This window comes from Erinaceus europaeus, chromosome 16 (assembly GCF_950295315.1).
Source record: "Erinaceus europaeus chromosome 16, mEriEur2.1, whole genome shotgun sequence".
Taxonomy (NCBI): domain Eukaryota; kingdom Metazoa; phylum Chordata; class Mammalia; order Eulipotyphla; family Erinaceidae; genus Erinaceus; species Erinaceus europaeus.
In genome coordinates, this window is record NC_080177.1 from 16,576,530 (window position 1) to 16,601,197 (window position 24,668).

The window sequence follows — 24,668 nt, forward strand, 5'->3', positions numbered from 1 at the left end:
AGTCTCAACTTCCATGCATTTAACAAGAATGTTGATATAGAAAACTACATAAAAGTAATCTGTGGGGAAATGCTCTATTAGTTCACATAGTTTATAGCAGGAATAATTAAGAATGGATTTCCTTACACTGCAGTTCTAATATATGATAGTCCCATATCGCACTGAGTCAGAGGCCAGTCAGAGTGCAGCTAAAGTGTATAGGTAATCCGGTAGAAAGTTGGCAAGACTATGACTATTTGATCTCAATAGGACAGCAAGAATTAATGGGACTTCAGCTTTCTTAAAATTGCACATAACTAAGTAATTACATAAGGAAATTTAAGCGAACCATTTTAATTATCTCTTCTGTTGTTTTAATTGGAATGTATAAAGAGTTTCTATTTTTTTTTCTAAATTATAAAGGCTGAGGATATCTGTTAAGGGTAATATTACCCATAATATATTTTCTCAGTATTTCCAATTATTGTCTGACCAAGGAGTTAACCACCATATACATTTTGCAAACAGAGGGCTGGAGAATGGGCTGATTGCTAGCAGATACTGTATACTCCCAGTACTCCATGCACTGAGTACTACCTTGACTCACTAGTAAGTGACCAAAATTAGCTGACCTAGATAGTGTGCCTGCTTTCATCATTATACATGATTCAGGTCTGAGTCCAGCCCCCACCTCACTGGAGGAAACTTCAATGCTATCATACCTTTCCCTCTCTCCCTGTCTCCATCTCTCTTTCTGTCTGAAAAAAACAAAAGCAAAAACAAAAACAAACAAAAAACAAAAAAACAGTTGGCTTGGAGCAGTGAAGCCCCAGAGACAACAACAACAACAAAAATGATCAAAGGCTTATTATACTTATCCATAATGAGCGTGTGAAAAAAAGAAATGTCTTTGACTATGAGAAAGTACAGTGATGGCCTAGAGCATGTTAATAGAATATCCTATACTAAACGAGGGAAATTCTAAGGCCTCAAAATGAAGTGAAATGACAGTGAAATGGGTATAACTAGTTCATACAGACTAAGTATTTCCCATAACTATCAATAGCTGGAAACATATATCTATCTTATCAGAATTCATGTCCTTCCCATCACTGCAGTCCAAGGTGGGAATTATATAGATATGGCATTATCTTACTATATATATCTAAATCAGAAGTTTTTGCAACAGAATTGAGAAAAAAAGCAAAAATCATCAACCTCACAATATAACTAGACTTAGAAAGGGAGGGAATAAAAATTATTTTCAATAATTTCAAATAATGTCTCATTTTTCCTATCTTGTTTCATTTCTACTTTGAAAAATGCCTTATGTCATTTGTGATTTTTTTAACTACAATTACAACAAAGATTATCTATATTTGCTGCCATTCTGCCTCATTTGATATCCTCCATGAGGAAATAAATACACTATCACATTAGTATTTCCCATAAAGAAAAAAAAACTTTTCAAATGCAAGCAATAATGATCTAAAATTATTTTTAAAAAATAATAGGCAATAATAAAAGTGCTTTATCATCCACAGAAGATGACAGGCTCTATTTTATATCCTGTTATTTAGTCATAACTCACACTGCTCTAAGTCAGGATAGCAAAATAATGAATTGATCTGCAGTAGAATTAGACCTGACAAACTATCTAGAAGTAAGGAACTGGACAGGTGAAGGTCTAAATACAATATTTACAAGTGGAAAATCAAATTTTCCTCCACAGTAAGTAAACACATTTACTTACCACACTGACTGAATTTCTCTTTTAGTTTCTGCCAAGTCAAGTCAAAAGGCAGCTAGAAGAAAAAAGGGTATTAGTAACAGATATACAAGAAGAAAATAATTTTAAGTAGCCTTTACATTGAGTTGCTTACATTTCTGACAAATATCTGGTTGCCTTTGGAGCCTATTCTGTCTCTCATTCCACTTCCCATGGGACCCGACAAAAATCCTCGATCCATATCGATGCTCCTTTCCAGTATAGCTCCTATACCTGGTCCCATTCTATCGAAGCTGGAACTCATCCGATCCAGTCCCATCCCCATTCCTCCAGTCACACTGTTCATACCACCCATTCCACCACCTGGAATTTCAGGAAGGGAAGGATTTGGGAATTTGGAATTTATTTTTTAAAAACAGAAAGAAAAGAAGGGAAATAAAGGAGGAAGAAAGAAGAAGGAACAACTCATTTTCAATGAAAAAAAGAGAAGTTAATTCATTTACGAAATGAGATAATGAACATAAAATTATTTAAATAAACATAGCAGTCTTCCAGGAATAGAACTTAAATCGCTGTATCTTCAGTTAGATGAGTATTAGTGGCTGGCTGTATCTGCTCATTCTAGTCACAATGTGAATACACTATGCATATATGCACCTATAAGTTTACATTATGATGTAAAGTACACCATAAGTTATACAAATTTCCTACTAATTATTTTGTCTATTAATGTTACAGTAGTTTTTATTATTATTTTAATAATAACAGGCATAATAATGGCTAGAGCAAAGATACATGGAGATAAATTCATTACAACTCCAACATACCAATATTTAGTCTGGGCATATTCTCCATATTTTCCTAATTTAACCTCCTAATTCACTTCCATGATTTCTCTTTTTTGTCAATATAAATTAAATTTTTGACAACCACAGAAAAAATATAACTTAGTCTTAAGTATTATATAGAACATGTAGAGATAATACACACACACAATCACAACCAGCAGCTAGAGCTTAAAAATCTAGCTCTGCTTTTATTTGCAGGTATTAAGTCCTCTTTTACCTATGACAGTCCTATTAATTCACAAAGACTATTCTTTATTCTCATATGTATTGTCCTCATGCATAGAGTTTCTACAAATTACTGTCTCTCGCAAATTTGTTTCCTATGGCTAATGAGTACAAAATTATTGAAACAGAAGTATAAATGCTGAGGTGAAAATGGAAGGGAGGAAAGTTATGACTAAAGGAAAAACAGCCAAGGATGAAAAAGAAGGAATAAAATAATCCAGATACACAGGATACAGTTAAGGATTGTATCAACTGAAAGGACACGTGAATTCAGTTCAGTATAATTCAATTGGGCCATGCTCCTACATATGAGACTTCAATCAATGACTGAGCTAACAGGCAGCTCAGTAAGCAATGAAAGTCAAAGCCAAGCCCTGTATTAAGCCTAAAAAAATGCCTAAAATCTGATAGTGGAAACAGATGGAAATGATTTGGAATTGTCAGTGCTACAATCACTCTTGGTTCTACCACTGAAAAGGTTTCAGAGGAGAGGAATTCTCTCTTTCAACCACTGTAGACATTTAAACATGCTATGAATGTGGAAATTCACCTGTTTCTACCAAAAGACAGACATGATTTTCACAGATGAAATAAGCCACAGAGGTTACAGAGATTAAAAAAACAAAGTTGGCACGAAAGCAAAAGTTGTACTGACACATGACCAGAAAATCCTGAGATTCCTTAGTTGAAAAGAAGGTTCCTAAGACTGACTGTTAACACGTATTAGTTTAAAAAATGTTGAAAACAAAATTCAAAGTTAGTTTCAGTAGTCAAATATAAAAGTATTATAACTACCAAATTTTCTCTAAATTATGACAACACATATTAACATATAAGAGCACAGTATTACTATTTACTACGATAACTATTCTTGCAAACTGTTTTTGCAAGCACTCAAATATTACTGAATTAAGTCTAGTAAAATTTAGACCTACTTATTCCAGATCCTATTGGACCCATGTTAGAAGCTCCTATTCTTCCTGCAAACCCTCCAATCATTGCACTACCTAAACAAGGATGGAAAGATAATATACTAATTAATTTAAACAGTCATACTTTAAATTCCCCAAGGTACTAAGTTCTCAGATAATGTACAGTAACTGAAAAGTACAATTTTCTAGAAATAGGGTTTGAGTGCATAAGACATTGAAAGAGAACTAGTACATTAACTTTCTTAAGTGTTTTTCTTCAGGCAATAGCTTATATAACATTGCTAATTTCTAATTTTTCACAAAAAGAAACAAATATTGAAAAATATAACCTGCATGAAGAAAAGTATGCAGTCAGCCCTACCAAGTCTACCAAAGGAATCGCCAAAGCCTCGATTTATTCCAATATCTCCACGTCCAAACTCTCTCTCCATGCTACTAGTCATCGCTCCACGGTATAGCTCTGAAAAGACCATGTGACAAAATTTCACCCATTTTAAAGTATATTAGTACACAGTAATGTATTTATGACATATAAAACTAAAATGAAAATAAAGCAAGTCATAAATGTACAGACATATGTATCTCCTCTTATTCCCATCATGCCTTTTCCCCGTGGTGCCCATAAGCCTTCTGTAGAAATTTATTTTACCCATTAATTGGAGGAACTTTTTTAATAAGAATAACAACTAAATAAAGCATATGTCTCCCACTGAATATGTTTACCTACCTCCCATTCGGCCAACTCCTCCAAATCCTCCCATGCTATTCATTGCTTCTAGACCACCAAACCCAATTCCTATGGGGTAAAGATTAATGTTGAAATTGGGCTGTCAGTGGTATTGGTGAAAGTCCTTTTTGTAATGTTAATTCTCACCAGTAAGTTCTTCATCCACCCTCCATTGTGTAGCTGCTTCTTAACACAGTACCTCCCACACCCCTTAAGTATATACCAGGCTCAATTTCTGCAACATCTTTAGGAGATGAGCCAATACTAAAACACAACCTTTTTCCTTTGAAAATTTCAACAGTTCCTAATTTACTAAAAAACAAGATGGTGCAGACAAAGACAAATACTTTACCTACCTCCTCCAATTCTATTCATTCCTCCAAAACCTGGACCATCCATTCCCATACCTCAAATAAAAGGCACAGTATGTACTTTTAGTCAATCTTATTTTAAATGTGACTAAAGAATGACTACCACAATATGGCAAAATTGATACCAAATTGATACCCTTGCTCTAATCACAATGGAACACAAGAGAAGCGGCAGGCAACAAGTTGGATGGTTTATCGTACTATATACCACAGCAGTGAACTCATCATGAGTCTTCAAAAAGGCCTCTTTGAATACTTATTAAAAAAACAAAATGCACTGGTCAGATTCATATTTAGAGAAGAGCTGGGGAAAGGAAATTATTCTGTATTTTCAGAACAACAAAATTGTCACCACCACATACACGTATCAATATAACTTAGGGATCAGATCAGAAAGTAAGGTCTCATCTATAATAAGGTACCTAAGAGAGCAGTAAAAACAAGACAATAGAATTAGTATACATTGGGAGTGCAGAGGAAATGAGTTAGGGATGAAAATGTCTATCCATTTAGATAAGAATGATATTCTTGATTCCTCTTTAAAGGATAGATATATCATCTCAACAAAAATGGAAATCTGACAGCATTTATTAGTTCATCAATTAAGACAGCAATTCTCAAAGTATATAATATGGGGATGGTCAAGAGTCTAGTAGATGAATATTACTTCACTTATCAAAGTATACTAAAGTATTATTTAACTAAATTATTCTCCTCTCATAAATTTAGGGTGAGATTTTTTCCAGAAACTACATGATATTCTAAAAAATAATAAAACACAAAAATAAAACCCATACGTAAAAGCTGATATAACTGTAGTGATTTAACAGTAAGCCAAACCTTAGAGAGATGGACAAAAAGATCATTTTTTTTCTCATTACTTTTTGTACTGGAAAATGTAATTTTCATATTTTTTTAGATTTCTAATACATCAATTATTCACACAGATAACCATGTAAATGAAAAAAAATTGGGGATCCTCAACACATTTTAAGAGTATAGAAGGGATCTGAGGACAAAAAGTTCAAAAGCTAATCTTAAAAGATAAACTCTGAGTCATCATGATGAGTCAAACAACTGTCTGGACTGTTATCATCCCTAAGAGACATACAAGTTTAAATTATGATTATGTCTTGGTAACATTTCAGTTATTCCACAAATACTACACATTCATGATATGCAAGAACTTTCTTTACCATTTTCTTTTGCTGTAAAGGACCTTGCACAATGCACAAGATAACAAGCTAGTCATAATACAGCTGGCTTCAGAGGAAAATGTGCCTATTCTTTTTCCATGGCTTCTGCTCTGAAGGTTTCATTCCTCTTTGACCACAGTAACATTCTAAATATTACAACTAGATAACAGAGCCCTTTAAACATTATTACAAATGGGGCCAGGTAGTGACACACCTGTTTGAGTGCACATTACAATGTGCAAGGACCAGGTTCAAGCCCCCGGTCCCCACCTGCAGGGGAAAAGCTTTGCGAATGAAGCAGGGCTGCAGGTGTCTCTCTGTTTCTCTCCATCCCTATCTCTCCCTTCCCTCTCAATTTCTAGCTGTCTCTATGCAATAAATAAATAAATATTAAAAAATTTAAAAACCGATTATATAAACTAGTAATATAGCAGCCCTATCATTTAAAAATAAAGTCAGATACTTACCACTTGGACCTAAATTTCCCATTACACCACCTATGTTCAACTGGCTGGCACTAATAGGTTGTCCACCTGGACCAAGTCCCATTCCAATGCCTCCAAGACCACCTAAAGCACAAATAAAAACAATAGGGCTAGGGAGATAGCATAATGGTTACGCTAATAGACTCTCACGCTTAAAGGCTCCAAGGTCCCAGGTTCAATCCCCAGCACCACCATTAGCCAGTGCTGAGCCAGTGCTCTGGTAAAAAATAATAATAATAAATAAAATAAAATAAGCTAAAGTAAAGAACAATAAAATCCAAAATCCATGAGGCCAGGTGGTAGCACATTTGGTTGAGTGCACATGTCACAGCGCACAAGCACCTGGGTTCGAGCACCTGGTCCCCACCTGAAGGAGGAAAGCTTTGCAAGTGGAGAAACAGAGCTGCAGGTGTCTGTCTCTCTCCCTCTCTCTCTCTCTCTCTCTCTCACTCTGTCCTTCTCTATCTCCCCTTCCTTCTCAATTTCTGGCTATCTGTACCCAATAAATAAATGACTATAATTTAAAAAATTTTTAAAAGAAAATCCACAAATTAAAATAATATTACCAACACATATATGATTAATTAACTGGCAGTAAAAAAAAAATCAACAGTGTAAGTGTGAAAGTATCTTTAAAATTTTGCAACTATGCAAATAAGACTACTAGTTTTTGTTTTCATTGAGAATACAGGACATTGAAGATTCACTCTGAAACCTTTAATGATAAGAAATGTTTTTTGAAGCAAACTAATCTTACATGACAGTTAAAGGTATACTAAAAAGAATGATGAACTACCAAAAGGAATTTCACCAATATCTTATCACCTTGTAAATGGCCTATCACAAAGAGGTATTTTTGCTGGAATTCCTAAAACATAAGAATTACTTGTGAGATAGTTCAAATCAAATTAAAACTAAATTACTCCAAAAATATGTATTAATAAGACAAAGGTTACACTGTCTAATTTTATCATTGACATAACTGTTCACATTTATATAAGTGTTTTATAAATTATGTACAGAAGAAATGCTTCTCCCCACCAAGGTTATCACTAAGGCTTGGTGCCTGCACAATTCCAGCACTCTGGGTAGTCATTTCTTTTCCCTTTTCTTTTAAAGACAGGGTGGGACAGAAAGAGACAGACAGGAGAGACACCTGCATCATGCTCCACTGTACTCATGTAAAGCCTTCCCCTGAAGATGGGGACCGGGGCCCTGTACCTAGGTCCTCATGCTTAATAACATGAGTGATCTACCAGGTAAGCAGACACCCACACCCTAGAGGAAAAATTTTTACAGATGTATTTGTTTTGGATACTCAGAGAAGTTGAGAAGGAAGGAGGGGGAGAGGAAGAGGCCTGCTTCACTGCTCATAAAGCTTCCGCTCTGCAGTTGGGGGCTGGGGGACTTAAACCCAGGTTCTTGTGCATGGTAAGGTGTGCGGCTCAACCAGGTATATACGACCACCCAGCCCTCTACACAAAATATTTTTAAGGAAAATAGTTGAGGACATTTGTGACACCTTGTATAACTTTAAAAATTCCATTAAGCTGTTTATTTAGATCAGAATTTAAGTTGTCTGTACATAAAATATTTCTACTACCTTTATAAAATAGATCTGAAGAATTTGATAATCTTAAGGATAATAAAACAAAACATTTAGATACAAAAACAAAGAGCTGTGTTTAGTACATAACAGTACACATAATAGCCTTCAAGAATAATATTCTGGGGGCCAGGCGGTGGCACACCTGGTTGAGAGCACATGTTACAGTGCGCAAAGACCCAGGTTCGAGCCCCTGGTCGCCGCCACCTGCAGGGGGAAAGCTTCATGAGTGGTGAAGCAGGGCTGCAGGTGTCTCTCTGCCTCTCTCCTTCTCTATCACCCCCTTCCCTCTCAATTTCTAGCTGTGTCTATCCAATAAATAAAAATAAATAAATAATTTTTTTAAAGAATATTCTGTATTGTTTGTGGTAATACTTACGTGGTAATTGTGGTGCTTTACTATCATGTGACCGATAGTCTTCATGAAGTATAGACTTGTCATCCTAATTGTAAAAAAAGTTTATTAAGTGGTTAGTTTATCACCCCCCATACCACTATAAGCCAGAGCTGAGCAGTGCTCTGGTAAAAGCAAATAAACAAAAAGGTTAAGAAGGTTAGTTTATAAATTAGAAGATCTTAATGTAGGGGAAAGATGACGAGAGACATGGAGAGATTGTGGGGTGAAGGGATAAACAGGAACTTACCATTTTCACATGCATAGGTCTATCAAACAAAAACTGCCCATTGAACATAGCTGTTGGTTTAGTCAAGGAAAACCCCTTAAGGGAACTCTAAGTTATACCTGAGGGCTGGGGAGATAATAGAATAGCTATGAGAAAGGAGGTTCATGCCTGAGGCACCAAAGGTCCCAGGTTCAGTATCCAGTGCCACTATAAGTCAGAGCTGAGCTCTGGTTAAGAAAAGTCATACTTGAACATAAACATAATTTAATAATATAATGTAGAATCAGACTATGCTTTAATATTTCAATCCACATCCTTATTATTCAGTTATTAGTTTCTTCCATACATGTCAAGAAAAAAATGTCGTCTTTGCTTAAGTTTTTCTTTTTAATTTTAATTGTTTTATTAACTTTTTGGATAGAGACAGAGAGAAACTGATAAGGAAGAGGAAGAAAGAGAAGGAGTGAGAAGAGAAACCCACAGCACTACTTCACCTCTCATGAAGCTGTCCCCCGTGTAGGTGGGGGCCACAGGCTTGAACCCTGGTCCTTGTAAACTGTAACATGTATATTCTACTAGCCTCCCCATTAGCTACCTATTCCTTTAAGTCTTATTTTCTGAATAAGCTATCTTTCAATTCAACCATTAAAAAAAATGGATGGACTAACAAAAAGAATTATATATGTATAACATATGTATAATTTTCATATATGTATATATGAAAAAAAGTTAGCCTAAAGCAGTGAATCCCTGGTGATGACTATATATGCAAGGCTTCATTTAAAGGAACAGTGTGACTAGATATGCATAGCTTAATTGTTTTCATGACAATGAAAGTGCTGATCAAGCCCACACAGCTACATGGCTAACACAAGTTTTAAGAATTACTTTAGTAAATAGACATAATAAAGAATTTATACACAACTTCCGGGAGGCGTGGCTTATGGAGTAGCTGCAATCAGACCTTCACTTTCCCAGATACAACTATTAAACACAAGAGACCCAACTGGACACATAATCTACAGCTGAAAAAAAAATCCACAGCCTCAGGTGGGTGCCAGTGCACGCGGCTGGGGAAACAGGAATGGGTTGGAAAACACAGTGGGTCGAGTCCAGAGCTCTGGACTGACAGCGCTCGGCACGAAGCTGCACCATCTTGGACAGTAACTCAGTTAGCAGACTCCCCCGAAGAAAAGAAATTGGAGCTTAAAACCTCTCAGTCTTTGACTCTGAGTTCTGTTCCCATTTGTTTTTCTCAGTCTGAGTTTAAGACAAAGACAAAACTCAGCCCACAAGGGAGCCCAAAACACACCTCCCCCACCCAACACTACAGATTCAAATAAGTGGAACGCAGAGACCACAACAACACCACCTACTGGCCAACATAACCAACACCGTACATGCAAAAGCAAAGAGGCAGAAAGTTAAATAGCATGTCATATCAAACAGAGAAAAGTAAATCAGATGCAATCCAAGAAATTCCAGATACAGAGAGTCTATCAGAGACAGACTACAGAAATCTTATGAGAACTTTACAAGAATATAAGTAAGAGTTGAAGAACATTTTTCTTTGGAATTTGATAAGAAGCTAATGTGTGAAAGAAGTCAAAGCAGAGTTCACTAAGCAGCTAACAGCATGGAGGGAAATTTCAAACAGAACTGCAAGGACTGAAAGACATGTTTAGTGCGGTTCAGTGTCAGGCAGAAAGCTTAGGTAATAGACTCACACATGAGAAGGAAGAGTTTCCAATCTAGAAGACATAATTAGCCCACTCTCTCAATTCAAAGATGAGGGAGAGGAAAGGTTTAGAAAGAATGAAGCTACTCTCTGTCAAATTGCAGATTCCATAAAAAGGTCGAATATACAAGTTATAGGGATACCTGAGGAAATAGACCAGGTCCAAGGTCCAGAGGTAATTTTCAGAGAAATTTTAGATGAAAATTTCCCTCACCTAGGCAATCCTCAGAATATCCCTATTTTGGAGGCAGATGGATCACCTAGGTTCACAAATCCGAAACAACCAAAACCAAGGCACATTATTGTAAAATTATTAAAATTCAGTGACAAGGAAAAATTCTGCAGCTCCTAGGGAAAGAAAAGAAGTTATCTATAAAGGGAGAAATCAAACCATAGAGGCAAGGAGAGAGTAGAATGACATATTCAAGGCACTAAAGGAGAGGGAATTACAGCCACGAATTTTGTATCCTAAAAAATTATCCTTCAGGTGTGAGGGAAAAATAAAGGTATTCCCAAATTTTCAAAAACTAAAAGAATTTGCCACAATCAGCCCCACCTTACAAGAAATACTGAATGGAGTCTTACAGGAGAGGAGGAAACAAAGGAGCACACTTTCTCAGGGAAGTGAACAGCAGTAGATTAGAAACAAAAACACAATAAAATAGGGAAGAACAAGCAAATAGGAGAGGGAATTAAAAGACAAAGAAGCCTTATCAAATGTTTGTTAATCAAGGTCAACTTAAAAAAGGCTTTTCCAGATACACAATGCTAGTTATTACACACAGGGTAACCACAAAACAGGGAACAGAGATTTGTAGAGAACACAAGAAAAACTAGTGAGGAATTCACTACAGAAATTCATCCACACAATAGGTTAGATAGAAACAAATGGGCAAAGACCCAACAGTTTAAAATAAACAAAAATTAAAATGGACATAAGTAAACCACATCTATCAATAATCACCTTAAATGTGAATGGCCTAAATTCACCTGTCAAAAGACTCAGAGCAGCTAAATGGATTAAAGAAGAGGATCCATCCATTATATGTCTTCAGGAAACACACATCCAAAGAAAAGACAAATAGATACTGAGTATGAGGTTGGAGCAACATGTTCCAAGCTAATAGCTCACAAAAAAGGACATGGACAGCTATCTTATTCTCTGATAAAACGGACTTTCAGGCAAAGAAAGTAATCAAAGATAGAGAAGGACATTACATAATGGTTAAAAGTTCTATCCAACAAGAAGATATGACCATCTTTAATATATATGCTCCCAACTTAGGAGCACCCAAACATATAAAACAAACACTTACTGAATTCAAGGGAGACACTGTTAGCAACACAACAATAGAAGGAGATTTCAACACACCACTCACAGCAAGAGACAGAACATCTGGACAAAAAATCAAGAGAAATAGCGAACTTAAATGAAACCATAAATGAAATGGACCTAATAGATATATACAGAACTTCCCATCCCAAAAGTAATGAATACACATTCTTCTCAAGTACACATGGAGCATTTACAAGGATCGACCATATGCTGGATGACAAAGACAGTCTAAATAGATATGTATATATTAAAATTATATATAAATATAAAAATGTATCCTCTCAGACCATGAAGGCATGAAACTAGAAATTAACCAAAAAAGGAAAGAAATTTCCCCAAAGCCTGGAGACTAAACAATATGCTGCTGAACAATAAATGGGTAATTGAAGAGATCAAAAAAGAAATTAATAATTATCTTGATACCAATGTAAATGAAGAAACCAGTTACCAGACCCTATGTGATTAAGCAAAAGCAGTGAGGGAAGTACCTGAGAGGGAAGTTCATAGCAATACAGGCCCACATTAATAAGCAGGACAAATAACTAGTAAACCATCTAACAATCCACCTCAATCAACTAGTAGTGGAGGAACAAAAAGAACCAACAGTCAGCAGGAGACAGGAAATAGTCAAAATCAGAGCAAAAATCAATGAAATAGAAAACAAGAAGACCATTAGGAAGATTAGTGGAACCAAGAGCTGGTTCTTTGAAAGGATAAATAAAACAGATAAGCCACTAGCTACACTCACCAAGAGAAAGAGAGAAAGCTAAGGCAAAATCACTCAAAAATGAAAGAGGAGGTATTACAACAGATGAGGTAGAGATTCAAAAGATTATGCATGAATATTATGGACACCCGTATGGAACCATTTGACAACTTAGAAGAAATGGACACATTCCTAGAGTCCTACCCACTACCAACCTTGACATAAGAGGAAGTAGATAAACTTAACAGGCCAATCACTAGTAAAGAAATTGAAACAGAGAAACTCATCCAATAAAGCGTTAAACATTTTATTTGTTTGCAATGAAATCCGTCACCTTCCCAATTACTATTCCTAGGGTCCCCAAGCTGGAAAATACTCTCTGCTAAGGTATTCAAGGAATTAAAAAAAAAAAAAAAAAGAAATTGAAACAGTAACCAAAAGCCTATCCAAGAACAAAAGCCCAGGTCCTGATGGTTATACTAATGAATTTTACAAAATGTTCAAAGAACTAACACCCATCCTCCTCAAACTCTTCCAGAAAATAGAAGAAGAGGGAACACTCTCAAATACATTCTATGAGGTTAACATCACCCTGATACCCAAAGCGGGAAAGGACCCCACCATAAAAGTAAACTATAGACCTATATCCCTGATGAATATCGGTGCAAAGATCCTAAACAAAGTCTTGGCTAATAGAATACAACAATATATTAAGAAAATAATCCACCAAGGTCAAGTGGGATTCATTCCTGGGAAACAGGGATGGTTTAATATCCATAGTCAATAAACATAATCCACTATATCAACAAAAGGAAAGATAAAAATCACATAATTCTATCAATCGATGCAGAAAAAGGATTTGACAAGGTATAACACTCATTGATGATAAAGGCCCTCGAAAAACAGGGAGTGGAAGGAAAATTCCTTAACATAATAAAGGCTATCTATGATAAACCCAAGGCTAACGTCATAGTCAATGGGGAAAAATTGAAAGCTTTCCCCCTAAAATTAGGAACTAGACAAGGGTGCCCACTCTCACCACTTTTATTCAATATAGTCCTAGAAATCCTTGCCATAGCAATCAGACAAGAAATAGATATCAAAGGAATACAAATTGGAAAGGATGAAGTTAAACTCTCATTATTCGCAGATGATATGTTGAGATACCTAGAAGACCCCAGAAACTCTGCCATGAAACTACTGGAAATCATCAATAAATTCAGTAAAGTAGCAGGCTACAAAATCAATACCCATAAATCCGTGGCATTTCCTTATGCAAAAGACAGAAGAAATGAAACTGAAGGAAGCAATACCATTCACAGTTGAACTCAAAAAGATCAAATGGGGCCAGGTGGTGGCACACCTGGTTGAGCAACATGTTACAGTGAGAAAGGACCCGGGTTGGAGCCCCTGGCCCCCACCTGAAGGGGAAAAGCTTTGCGAGTGGTGAAGCAGGGCTGCAGATGTCTCTCTATCTTCCCTCTCAATTTCTGGCTGTTTCTATCCAATAAATAAAGATAATAAAAAAATTTTAAAAAAAGATCAAATATCTAGAAATAAATCTAACAAAGGATATAAAGGATCTTTTTAAGGAAAACTATAAGACACTGTTAAAAGAAATAGAGGATGACACAAAGAAAAGGAAGAACATCCCCTGTTCATGGATTGGGAGAATAAGTATCGTTAAAATGGCAATTTTGCCAAAAGCAATCTATAGATTCAAAGAAATCCTTATTAAAATCCCAATGATATATTTCAAGGAAATGGAACAGATTATTCAAAAATTTGTGTGGAACTCTAAAAAACCACGAATAGCAAAAACACTCCTAAGGAAAAAGAAGAAAAAGGGAGGCATCACAATAACCAACTTTAGGTTATACTACAAAGCAGTAGTAATCAAAACAGTGTGGTACTGGAACAAAAATGGTCATATGGACCAATGGAATAGTATAGAGAGCCCAGAATTCAATCCATACATATACAGATACCTTATATAAGACAAAGGGGCCAAATCTGCCCATTGTGGAAAAGAAAGTTTCTTTAACAAATGGTGTTGGCAGAATTGAACAGCCACATGTAGAAAAATGAAACTAGACCACCAATTAACACCATACACCAAAATCAACTCAAAATGTATCAAGGATCTGGATATCAGACCTGAAAGTATAAAATACATAGGAGAATATATTGGTGAAACATTTCATGACATTAACACTAAAGACATATTTGGAGATTTCATCCCATGAGCAAAGGAAATAAAAGCAAGGCTGAACAAGTGGGACTCTATCAAATTAAAAAGCTTCCATACATCAAAAGAAAACACCATAAAGATAAACAGGAAACCCAACAAATGGGAGAACATATTCATACATCATACTTCAGATGACACTTGATATCAAACATCTATATAGAACTCATTCGGCTCAATGAAAAGAAAAAGAACAACCCAATAAAAAAAGTGGGCAAAGGACATGCATAGACAGTTCTCCAAAGAAGAGATATACATAGACCACAGACATATGCAGAAATGCTCTAATTCACTCATCACCAGAGAAATACAAACTAAAACCACACTGAGATACCACCTCACACCTGTAAGAATGGCCTTCATCAACAAAACAGAAGATAAATGTTGGAAAGGATGTGGAGAGAAAGGAACTCTAATACACTGCTGAATTCTAATACACTGGAATGCAAAATGGTACAACCATTATGGAGAACAGTATGGAGAATCCTTAAGCAAATACAGATGGAAATACCTTACGACCCAGCAATCTCACTCCTAGGCATTTATCCAAAAGAGATAATCCCACTAATTCAAAGAGATATATACACCCCCATTGTTCATAGCTGCATTATCGGCAATAGAAAAAATTTGGAAGCAACCAAAATGTCTCTCTACAGATGATTGGTTAAAAAAATTATGGGACATATACTCAATGGAATATTACTCAGCAATAAAAAAGATGATTTTACATCCTTTGGAATAAAATGGATGAAATTTGAGAACATTATGCTTGGTGAAATAAGAAAGGAGGTAAAGGAAAACTACAGGATAGTCTCACTCATATGTGGAATTTAGAGAACTGAACACACATACATAAAATAAACAATCAGACACAACATAACCCATATTTAAAATGGGAAAATTACTGTGGTTACCTAAGGGGGAGAGGGAGGGGGAAGGGCACAGATTTTTGGTAGCAGGGAAGATGTGAAACTCTAGTCTTATCACTATTTAGTCCAATCAATAGCAATATGACATGTGGGAGGGGTGGATAGATTTAATATCTCAAGTTCCCCAATTGCCTAGACTATAGCCCTATGCACAAACACTAGCTCTTGCTAATATTTATCTTAGATTTGTAAAATGATCATACTCTGATAAGGGGATTGCTCATGGATCTCTATAAATGTATCAGAAAATAAAGCTCTGCAAACAGTTAAATCAATTACAGCTTTAGGCCAGATAGGTCAAGACCTTTTGACCTTGTATTTAAAATACAAGGAGGTTTGGATACCCCTAGAAGCATTCAGATCATAGTTAAGTCAAGTATAATAACACAGATACTTAGCCCCCAACTAACCTGGCTATAATTAATTATTGATATTTTAACTTTCTCCAAGACTATAAGAAACCCCTTGCATCCTCTTTAAGACCTGCATTTCTCCTAGTCCTGTTACCTCTAGGATAGGCCCATGCTTCTTGAAATTCCTTTTCTATGACTGCTTACTGCTATACCAACCCTGTCAACTTTAACCAAATCATTACTGGTGTGGCCACCCCGCATTACGCTGCTATTGAAATCCTACTGTGGACTGTAACCTGAAATACCAGCCTGAGAAGTCAACCTCACAACTCTTCATATCTGGTGCTTCACTCTGACACCATTCTCTCAGACAACATTCTCATTCAACCTCAGGTTAGTTACCAAACTCAAGCAAAACTATTACAGTTGTGTGCCCCAGGAACATGCCTAAAATGGTTTCCCTAGCTTTCTTCTACCCTAACATCCCTAATCTCATTTGCTCTGATCCTACTTTCTGGTTCATGTTCATTAACCATCTTGTCTCATCTTAGGTCATGCCATCTTCCAGATACCAGGCTGAAGATGCTACCATGACTCTACCCCAACTTCTCTGGGCAGATGATCTCTCACCAATGTGTCCTAGACCCTTGCCTTCTCCAGTGCTCTGGTCCACTAGGGAAAGACAGAAACAGGCTGGGGGTATGGATCGACCTGTCAATGCCCATGCTCAGCGGAGAAGCAGCTACAGAAGCCAGAACTCCTACCTTCTCCTCCCCATCCCAGCAGGGGAGAAGTGATAGGATGAAGATAAGAGGACTCTGCACTCCAGCTCCATCAGCACCCAGAGAGAGAGAAGGAAAAGGAGAGGGACACATGGAGGTAGTTCAGATGTCATGAGTGGTTTAGAGGGAAAGAGAGGATTGAATCAGGAAAAGAAGGGGCAACTATGTATAAATGTGGACAGATAGTTGTAGAGAAGATGGTCAGCCCATGTCTACAACTTTAGGGGAACAGTGGTGGATTGCAGTGGGGAGAGTGAACTCTGGTGGTGGGAATGTTGTGGATTCAAACCCCTGTCAACATGCAATTCTGTAATTTAAAAGTATAAAAAAAAATACATTAAAAAAAAGAATTTACACACTAGAGACTGAAGTCTAAAAAAACACATTTCTCAGCTAGGCAACCTTAAATTCCACTATTCCCAACAAATGACATCAATCTGATTCAATCTTACTAAACGATGTTAAAATGTAAGTCAGGATACAGATTGCTTGAACTGCTTCAATTGCTTGTTCAAAAGTGACTGTGCCCATTCCTCTGCTCTTGCCATCTTTGTCTTCTTTAATATCCGCCCGCTTTACAGTTCCAGCTATGCTGAATACTTCTTTTAGCTTCTTCCAACCAACTTTGAAGTCAAGCTTAAAATAAATTCATTTAAAGTTACATAGCTAATAAACCCCACTCCCCATTTGTAAATGCAAACCTTTTTTAAGTTCACAAAACTATAAAGATCTATAATTCTTGCCAAACAGTATATTCAATAAAAATGTTTTGATTTGTTTAAAATAAGTTAAGCCACAGCTACGAAATTCCTTATCCTTATTATTATTATTTTAATTCTGAAAACTGTTTCTCTACTGTTCAATTTTGCTTCATACAATTGAAACTTGTGAATCTATGTTTACTGAGAGAATTAGATTTGGGAATGAATTGTCAGAAGTTTAGGCAAATGACAAACCAACTACAGCATGTCTATTTACAAATATCAACACTAAATCAAGAAATTAATTTACCAAGATGAGCAAAGTCACATTCAATAGAAGTAAGTAATTTCAAAAACTGCTTAGGTGTTCATACATTCCAGTTCTTTTTCAAAAAATCCTGAATACTTATATTTACACTCAAACCTTTAAATTTGTATCTGCATATATGGAGAGAGCTTTAAACTGGATATGTGGGTTCATAATAACTTCTACTTCACTTACTTTAAATATGACAAAAAATAAGCAAAATGTCCTATTAACCTGTAACAGATTCATCTTGTTAAATAATCTCTTGTCTAGAACTAAATATCTGAATGATAAAAACCTAGGCTAAAGGTTAAACTTACATTAGCAACAAAAATTGTGGATCCAAGTCTACCAGCCTGAAGATTACTGATAACCTCGGGAGGAATATTTGGATTATTGAGAATGGAAGGTGGTAAATTCATCAAGCCTGATCCCATATCAGGTCCATGTCCTCCTGGGAAGGAACCTCCTGTTCGTTGCAATGCCCTGCGAGCATTTTCTCCATCAGGATCCTATAACACACATTGACCATTAAGTTCTATGAGAAACCTCAGTAAAATTATATAATTAAAATAACAACTTCAAAGTCTAAAGGATAGCAATCTCATTTGACTCCCAATTATTAGCCCTCCTGAAGAGTAAGGCTTTTTTTTTTCTTACCCAGAGAATTCAGACACATAAAAACATATGGACAGGCAAAAGACTTCACTCTCTAGGGATGTAGATAAAGACATCTTTTCAATCACTAAAGTCACTTAAAAACATGAAATTAGTATACTCTTGCCTTCACAGTTGTATATGGTGGCATGTACACATAACTCAAAGGAGAACAAAGTACTTAACTCTTCCCAAAATGGTTAACTCTTACCACTGATACTCAGTACAATTCAAAGTTTCTTGACAGTGGAATAAACTGTTATAAATCCAGGAATACTGAGATGTAAGGGAACCTTTACAAAGGATCATTCTATATACCCAATAAAGCCCTTTCATTCCTGAACAAAGTACAAGAGAACCTCTGATTCTCCTTAAAATAATTATAACTGGAGATGAAGGGGAAGGGAGATAATGAAAAATTATGTTATGTGTCGGGGGGCGGGCTTTCAGGTTCTGGTGCATTATAGTGGAGGAGGACCTAGGTTGGGGGTGTGGAGTGTTTTACAGAAAACTGAAAAATGTTACACATGTACCAAAAACTGTATTTACTATAAACTATTAATCCCACCAATCAAAAAAAAAAAGTTATGTGTCCTAGTACAGAAGATACTAAATGCTTTTTTTCCCATTAGTGATATATAAGAAAAACTGTCTACTTTTAAACAAACCAAAAAGTTAAAACATTTTTCATACATCTCATTAGCTAAAAATTAAAAACAAAACATTGCATTTGATATTTTAACTGATGACTAGTAAACCCTCTCTGGGGCTGGGGTGCTGGGAGCTAACATGGTGTTGCTGCAATAACCCTCCAGGGAAGGGCAGGAGGACAACAGGTTTTTTAAAAAAATAAATTTAAGAACAACAGTATTTTATCTTCCAATGCGATTTTTCACAATGAAGAAATACAAAGCTAAAGGAACAAATATGTCAAAGAATGCTACAAGACTTTCAAGCTAGTAAGTAATAAAAACGTCAGGTCTAAGGTATTAAAAACTTGCAGATACACACAATCTCGGATAATGGTTATCTATGAGGGAAGAAGGCTAGTGCAGTAGATACTTGATGAACTATAATGACAGGTAATGTATCCCTACTTTAATCTTAACATTAATAAAACATGTTAGTAGGCCTTGTGTTTTACGAATGTGACATAATGTATGTATACATGCATATGCACAAAAATTCATTAATATATTAAAGACAATTTATACAAAAACTACATGATATGGTTTTATTTTCTTTTACCCTTAGATGTCAGTCTGTCCATCACTGCCTTCTGTTGCTTTGAGGAGGGTGTGTATATAACTCCCCAAATGCAAAAAAAAAAAAAAAAACCCTCAGCCCCATGTAACTGAGTGAAATTCTATTATCTGTTATGGAGCATTAAGACTAATACTATCTTTAGACTCTCTCTAGTAGTTCTCAGTACTAATTCCAGCTACCAATCTGTAAAATGATATATGCACATGAGCAAAACCTTAGGTGATTTTATTCCAAAAAATTATAATAACTGAATAAAAAATACCTTATTATTTAACTATGCCAAACTCAACTATTTTTCTTCTCTTACAGTTAAAAATGGAAGCAAACCATATCAACTTGAACTGCATAACTAATAACCTCTGATATACTACGGATCATCTACACTGTACACAAACAACATGGCCTTGGCCTTTATATCCAATAAATTTTTTCTCCAATAAAGTAAAGAGAATCTAGAGCAAGTATCTTCTCAAAAATATTAAGCCTCATAAAACATCAAATCACAATCCTCAAGATAATAATTTCCCATAATGAAAACTGTTTGACTAAGGTTACACATATAGGAAATGATTTAGGATATCAAGACATTTTTGAACACAGGTGCTGGCTTATGCATAACTACCACCAAATAAATGTCTGGCACAGGCTACAACAGTTTGAGCACTTCTCTACCAGCTCTTCATGTGCCTAGATATTTAACTAAATAAAATAGCACAGATTTCGTCACAAATAGGACTAGAGGAATTCAAAAACTTAAAGACTGGTAAAAGGCCTTTAAGTTAATACCATCTCATTCCAAAGGAAGACTCAACCACATTTCCACCATTGATTTGAATAACAATGATTGTATTTATTATTGTAGGTAACATTTATAATGCATTTAAAATATTTTTAGAACTCTTCTAAGTGCTTTATATAAAATTCACAATTATAATAATGTTAAATCTTCTATATCTGTTAACTCTTGAGTCCTTGTTACATTACAGGATAACTTCCTAGTATTATTCCCACTTTTGTAGTAAGGAAAGAAATAGTTTAATTTGCCCTAGATCACATAGACTCTAATGTCAGAGTCTGAATTCTTTACTATATATCTCCATTTTATTCTCATAAAAAAATCTATTATTATTATTTATTTATTTATTTTACTACATATGAGACTTAGGGAATGAATAACAAGCCAAGTGACATAGCTAGTAAATGACAATACTAGGAATCAAATCACTGCTAATCACTGTTCAGACTGTGATGGGCAGGAGAGTTCTAATACCAACAATTAGCATTTATGGTAATGAAGCCATATTCTCTATCTTTTTTAAATATAAACGTTGGCAAAGGTATGTACATAGTCTGGGATCAAAGTATTTAGATAAAGTTAATAATATAAAATAAAGGTAAATTGTATTTAATAATAACTGGGTTATTTTTTTATGTATCAGCTGATCTTTCTTTCATCATAGTATTTATCCTCCTACAATCCATGCAAAAGGAACATTTCCATCCTAGGAGATACGAAATATCAGTTGTAAATTTTACTAACATATTTATAACTTTTCTTAAATTTTAATCTGATGGTTTCAGGTTAATTTTCTTAAAAGTATCAATTTAATTCAAATCTATATGATGGTTGCTTTATTAAGCAACCTTTAACTATCAATAAGAATACTACTGTAAGTATGGTGAAATAATTCACATGGATAGTGCACTGCCTTACCATGTAGACAACCCAGGTTTAAACCTGGTCCACACCACATTAAAGAAAGTTTAATGTTATGGTCTCTTTCACTCTTGGCCTCACTGTCCCTATCCAAAAAAATGAATAAATAAAAATGCTATGTGTCAATGACTCCTCTGTAAAGCATTCGTCTCCTCAATAAAGAGGTTTTTAATTTCTTTTCAAACAATAGATTCTAATAACTGAAGACAGCCATATCAACTAAAATTACCACCTAAAATTTTGTTATCCCTACATTTCTGGTTCTCGTAATTTTTCTTTCAAGTCAAGCGTATCTGCTTACAAAAACTTGGAGCATAGAAAATATAGAATAAGTGCTTCAGGGTAAATAGGAAATAATGTACAGGGTGGGGGGGGTAGATAGCATAATGGTTATGCAAAGAGACTGTCATGCCTGAGGCTCCAAAGTCCCAGGTTCAATCCCCCACACCACAATTAGCCAGAGCTGTGCAGTGTTCCGGTGTTTCTCTCTGTGTCTTTCTCTCTCTGCATCTCTCAAAAATAAAATACTTTCTTTAAAAAAAGGAAATAATGTACAAGTAAAACTATCACAAATATATAATGTTTTAACAGGCTGCGGGTATGGATCACCCTGTCAGTACCCAATGTTCAGTAGAGAAGCAATTACAGAAGCCAGAACTCCCACCTTCTTATCCTATAAAGAATTCTGGCCCATACCCCCAGAGTGGTAAATGACAAGGGAAGTAAACCAGAGGGCTCTATAACCCCACTGTACCAGGACCCAAAGCATTTGTCACCAGGAATCTTCTTTTTATACCAACAGTGAAAGGGAAGCAATTCTGGAAAACACCAGAGGAAGCCAGGGACTGTTTCTCTTATCTAGGAGAAGAGGAAAAATGGAAAGACCTCCAGATACAGGGGTGACTTAGAAAGGAACTGAAGGCAAGATCATTAAAAATTGAAAAAAATAAAAATATACATAGATATAGATAATTATAGAATCAGCCCATATCGGTGCCCTTGGGAGAACTACTGCAGTTTCCAGTGGACGGGATGGGAACACAGAAGTCTGGTGCTGAGAATCATATTGAATTATACCCCTATTCTCTTACAGTTTTGTAAATCACATAATATAAAATACATTAAAAATATACATAATACTTTAACATGCACCTATACTTTAAAAAAAAAAAGTTGGGTTGGATCCAGTGGGCTAGGAGGTGGAACAGCAGGAAAAATGCCTGATCTGCAGGTCCCGATCTCCAGAATCGCATAGGACAGACTGCTACGCTAGTTCCCTCTCTTACTAACAAAAATTTTATTTAAAAGTTGTATTCACAAGAAAAAAAAATCAATGGCATTCCTCTATGCAAATACCAAATTAAAAGAAGAAAAGATACAGAAATCAATCCCCTTCACCATAGCAGCAAAAAATAATAATAATAACCAAATATTTGGGAATCAAGTTAACAAAGCAAGTGAAAGACTTTTACACTGAAAACTATGAATAACTCTTCAAGGAAAAAGAAAGAGCTACAAAGAAGTGGAAAACATCCCATGCTCATGGATTGGAAGGATTAATATCATCAAAATGACCATCTTGCCCAGAGCCATATACAGATTTAATGCCATCCCCATAAGGGTGCCAAAAAACTTTTTTTAATAATAAAATTTAATGTTATATAAATCTCACTTTATACCAAGCATTGTTCTAAGTGCTTTATACATTTTTAGACACTAGAGTTTTTTTCCTGAAATAGGTAAATCTGTACTTTACATGTACATATTTTATTTGATGTCCTTGATGTTTTCCCTTTTTAATTTTTTTTATTTACAACAAAAACTTCAAAAATCTATCTAGAATCAAAAATTCCCCAAGATTGTCAAAGCAATCTTAAGAAGAAGGAACAAGACCAGAGGCATTACACTACTTGACTTCAAGCTATATTACAGAGGCTACTGCAATCAAAACTGCCTGGTACTGGAACCAAAATAGTCACAGAGACCAGAAGAATAAAAATGAAGATCCAGCCCCCTCATCTATGGCCAGCTAATTTTTGACAAGGGGACCCAAGCCATTATATGGCAAAAGGAGAGTCTCTTCAACAAATGATGCTGGGAAATTTGGATTGAATCATGTAAGCAGATGAAATTGAACCATCACTTATCACCATACACAAAAGTCATCTCCAAGTGGATCAAGGGCATGGACATTGGGCCATAAACTATCAAATATATAGAACAAAATATTGGCCCGACTCTTCATAATGTATGCTTCAAAAACAGCCTTCAGAGATTCAAATCCAACAGTGAAGAAAACAAAAGTGAAAATAAAGCAATGGGACTACATCGTACTGAAAAGCTTCTGTACAGCAAAGGACAGAAAGACACCCAACAGCACTGGAGAAAATCTTTATACAACAGGCTTCAGACAAAGGACTAATAACCAAGATACACAGCTCAGTAAACTAAGCACCAAAATACAACCAACCCTATTAGAAAATGGGGTAAGGATATGGACAGAATTTCACCAAGGAAGAGATCCAGAGGGCCAACAGATATATGAGAAGGTATTCAACGTCACTGATCATCAGTGAAATGCAAATAAAAACAAGATACCGCTTCACATATGTGAGAATGCTGTACATCAGAAAGGACAGAAAATGGACATTGGGCCATAAACTATCAAATATATAGAACAAAATATTGGCCCGACACTTCATAATGTATATTAGAGAGGATGCGAAGAAAAAGGGACACTAGGAATGGACCCAACCTACAACCCATCAATTCCTCTCCTGGGGATTTACCCAAAGGAAACAGAAACAGCTATCAGAAGAGATGTGTGTATACCTATGTTCTTAGCAGTTTGTAATCACCAGAACCAGGCAGCAACCCAGATGTCCACATGAGATGAATGGCTAAAAAAATGGTGGTATATATACACAATGGAATACTACTCAGCTGTTAATGAAAAAAATGTCTCCTTTTTATCCTCTTAGATGAAACTTGAGGACATGCTGAGTGAAATAAGCCAAAAAGAGAAAGATGAGTATCAAAGGATTTCACTTATTAAGGGGACTTAATAAAGCAGGGAACAGGAAGGGAGAGCACAAAGTGAAACATGGACTGGTCATGGTATATTGTGCCATTACAATACAGTATTGTAATGGACTCTGGGGAAAAACATGGAGGGAAGAGAGGGAGAACACCCTGGGGGCCTGGTAC

General features: G+C 35.7%; 1 protein-coding gene across 2 annotated transcripts in view; it reads right to left on the bottom strand.

Annotated features, from left to right (window-relative positions):
* Positions 1–24,668, bottom strand: part of MYEF2 (myelin expression factor 2) — a 37,222-nt gene that overhangs the window by 1,254 nt on the left and 11,300 nt on the right. The window contains exons 6-16 of one of the 2 annotated variants that reach the window (XM_007517315.3): positions 18,142–18,333; positions 17,296–17,449; positions 8,743–8,792; positions 8,478–8,541; positions 6,475–6,576; positions 4,797–4,847; positions 4,441–4,509; positions 4,075–4,173; positions 3,717–3,788; positions 1,863–2,071; positions 1,733–1,784 (exon numbers count right to left, since the gene is read on the bottom strand). In XM_007517315.3, coding sequence (XP_007517377.1) covers positions 1,733–1,784; positions 1,863–2,071; positions 3,717–3,788; positions 4,075–4,173; positions 4,441–4,509; positions 4,797–4,847; positions 6,475–6,576; positions 8,478–8,541; positions 8,743–8,792; positions 17,296–17,449; positions 18,142–18,333 — 1,114 coding nt within the window. The remainder of the gene's footprint in view (positions 1–1,732; positions 1,785–1,862; positions 2,072–3,716; positions 3,789–4,074; positions 4,174–4,440; positions 4,510–4,796; positions 4,848–6,474; positions 6,577–8,477; positions 8,542–8,742; positions 8,793–17,295; positions 17,450–18,141; positions 18,334–24,668) is intronic. The other variant, XM_016185649.2, reaches the window with a different exon arrangement.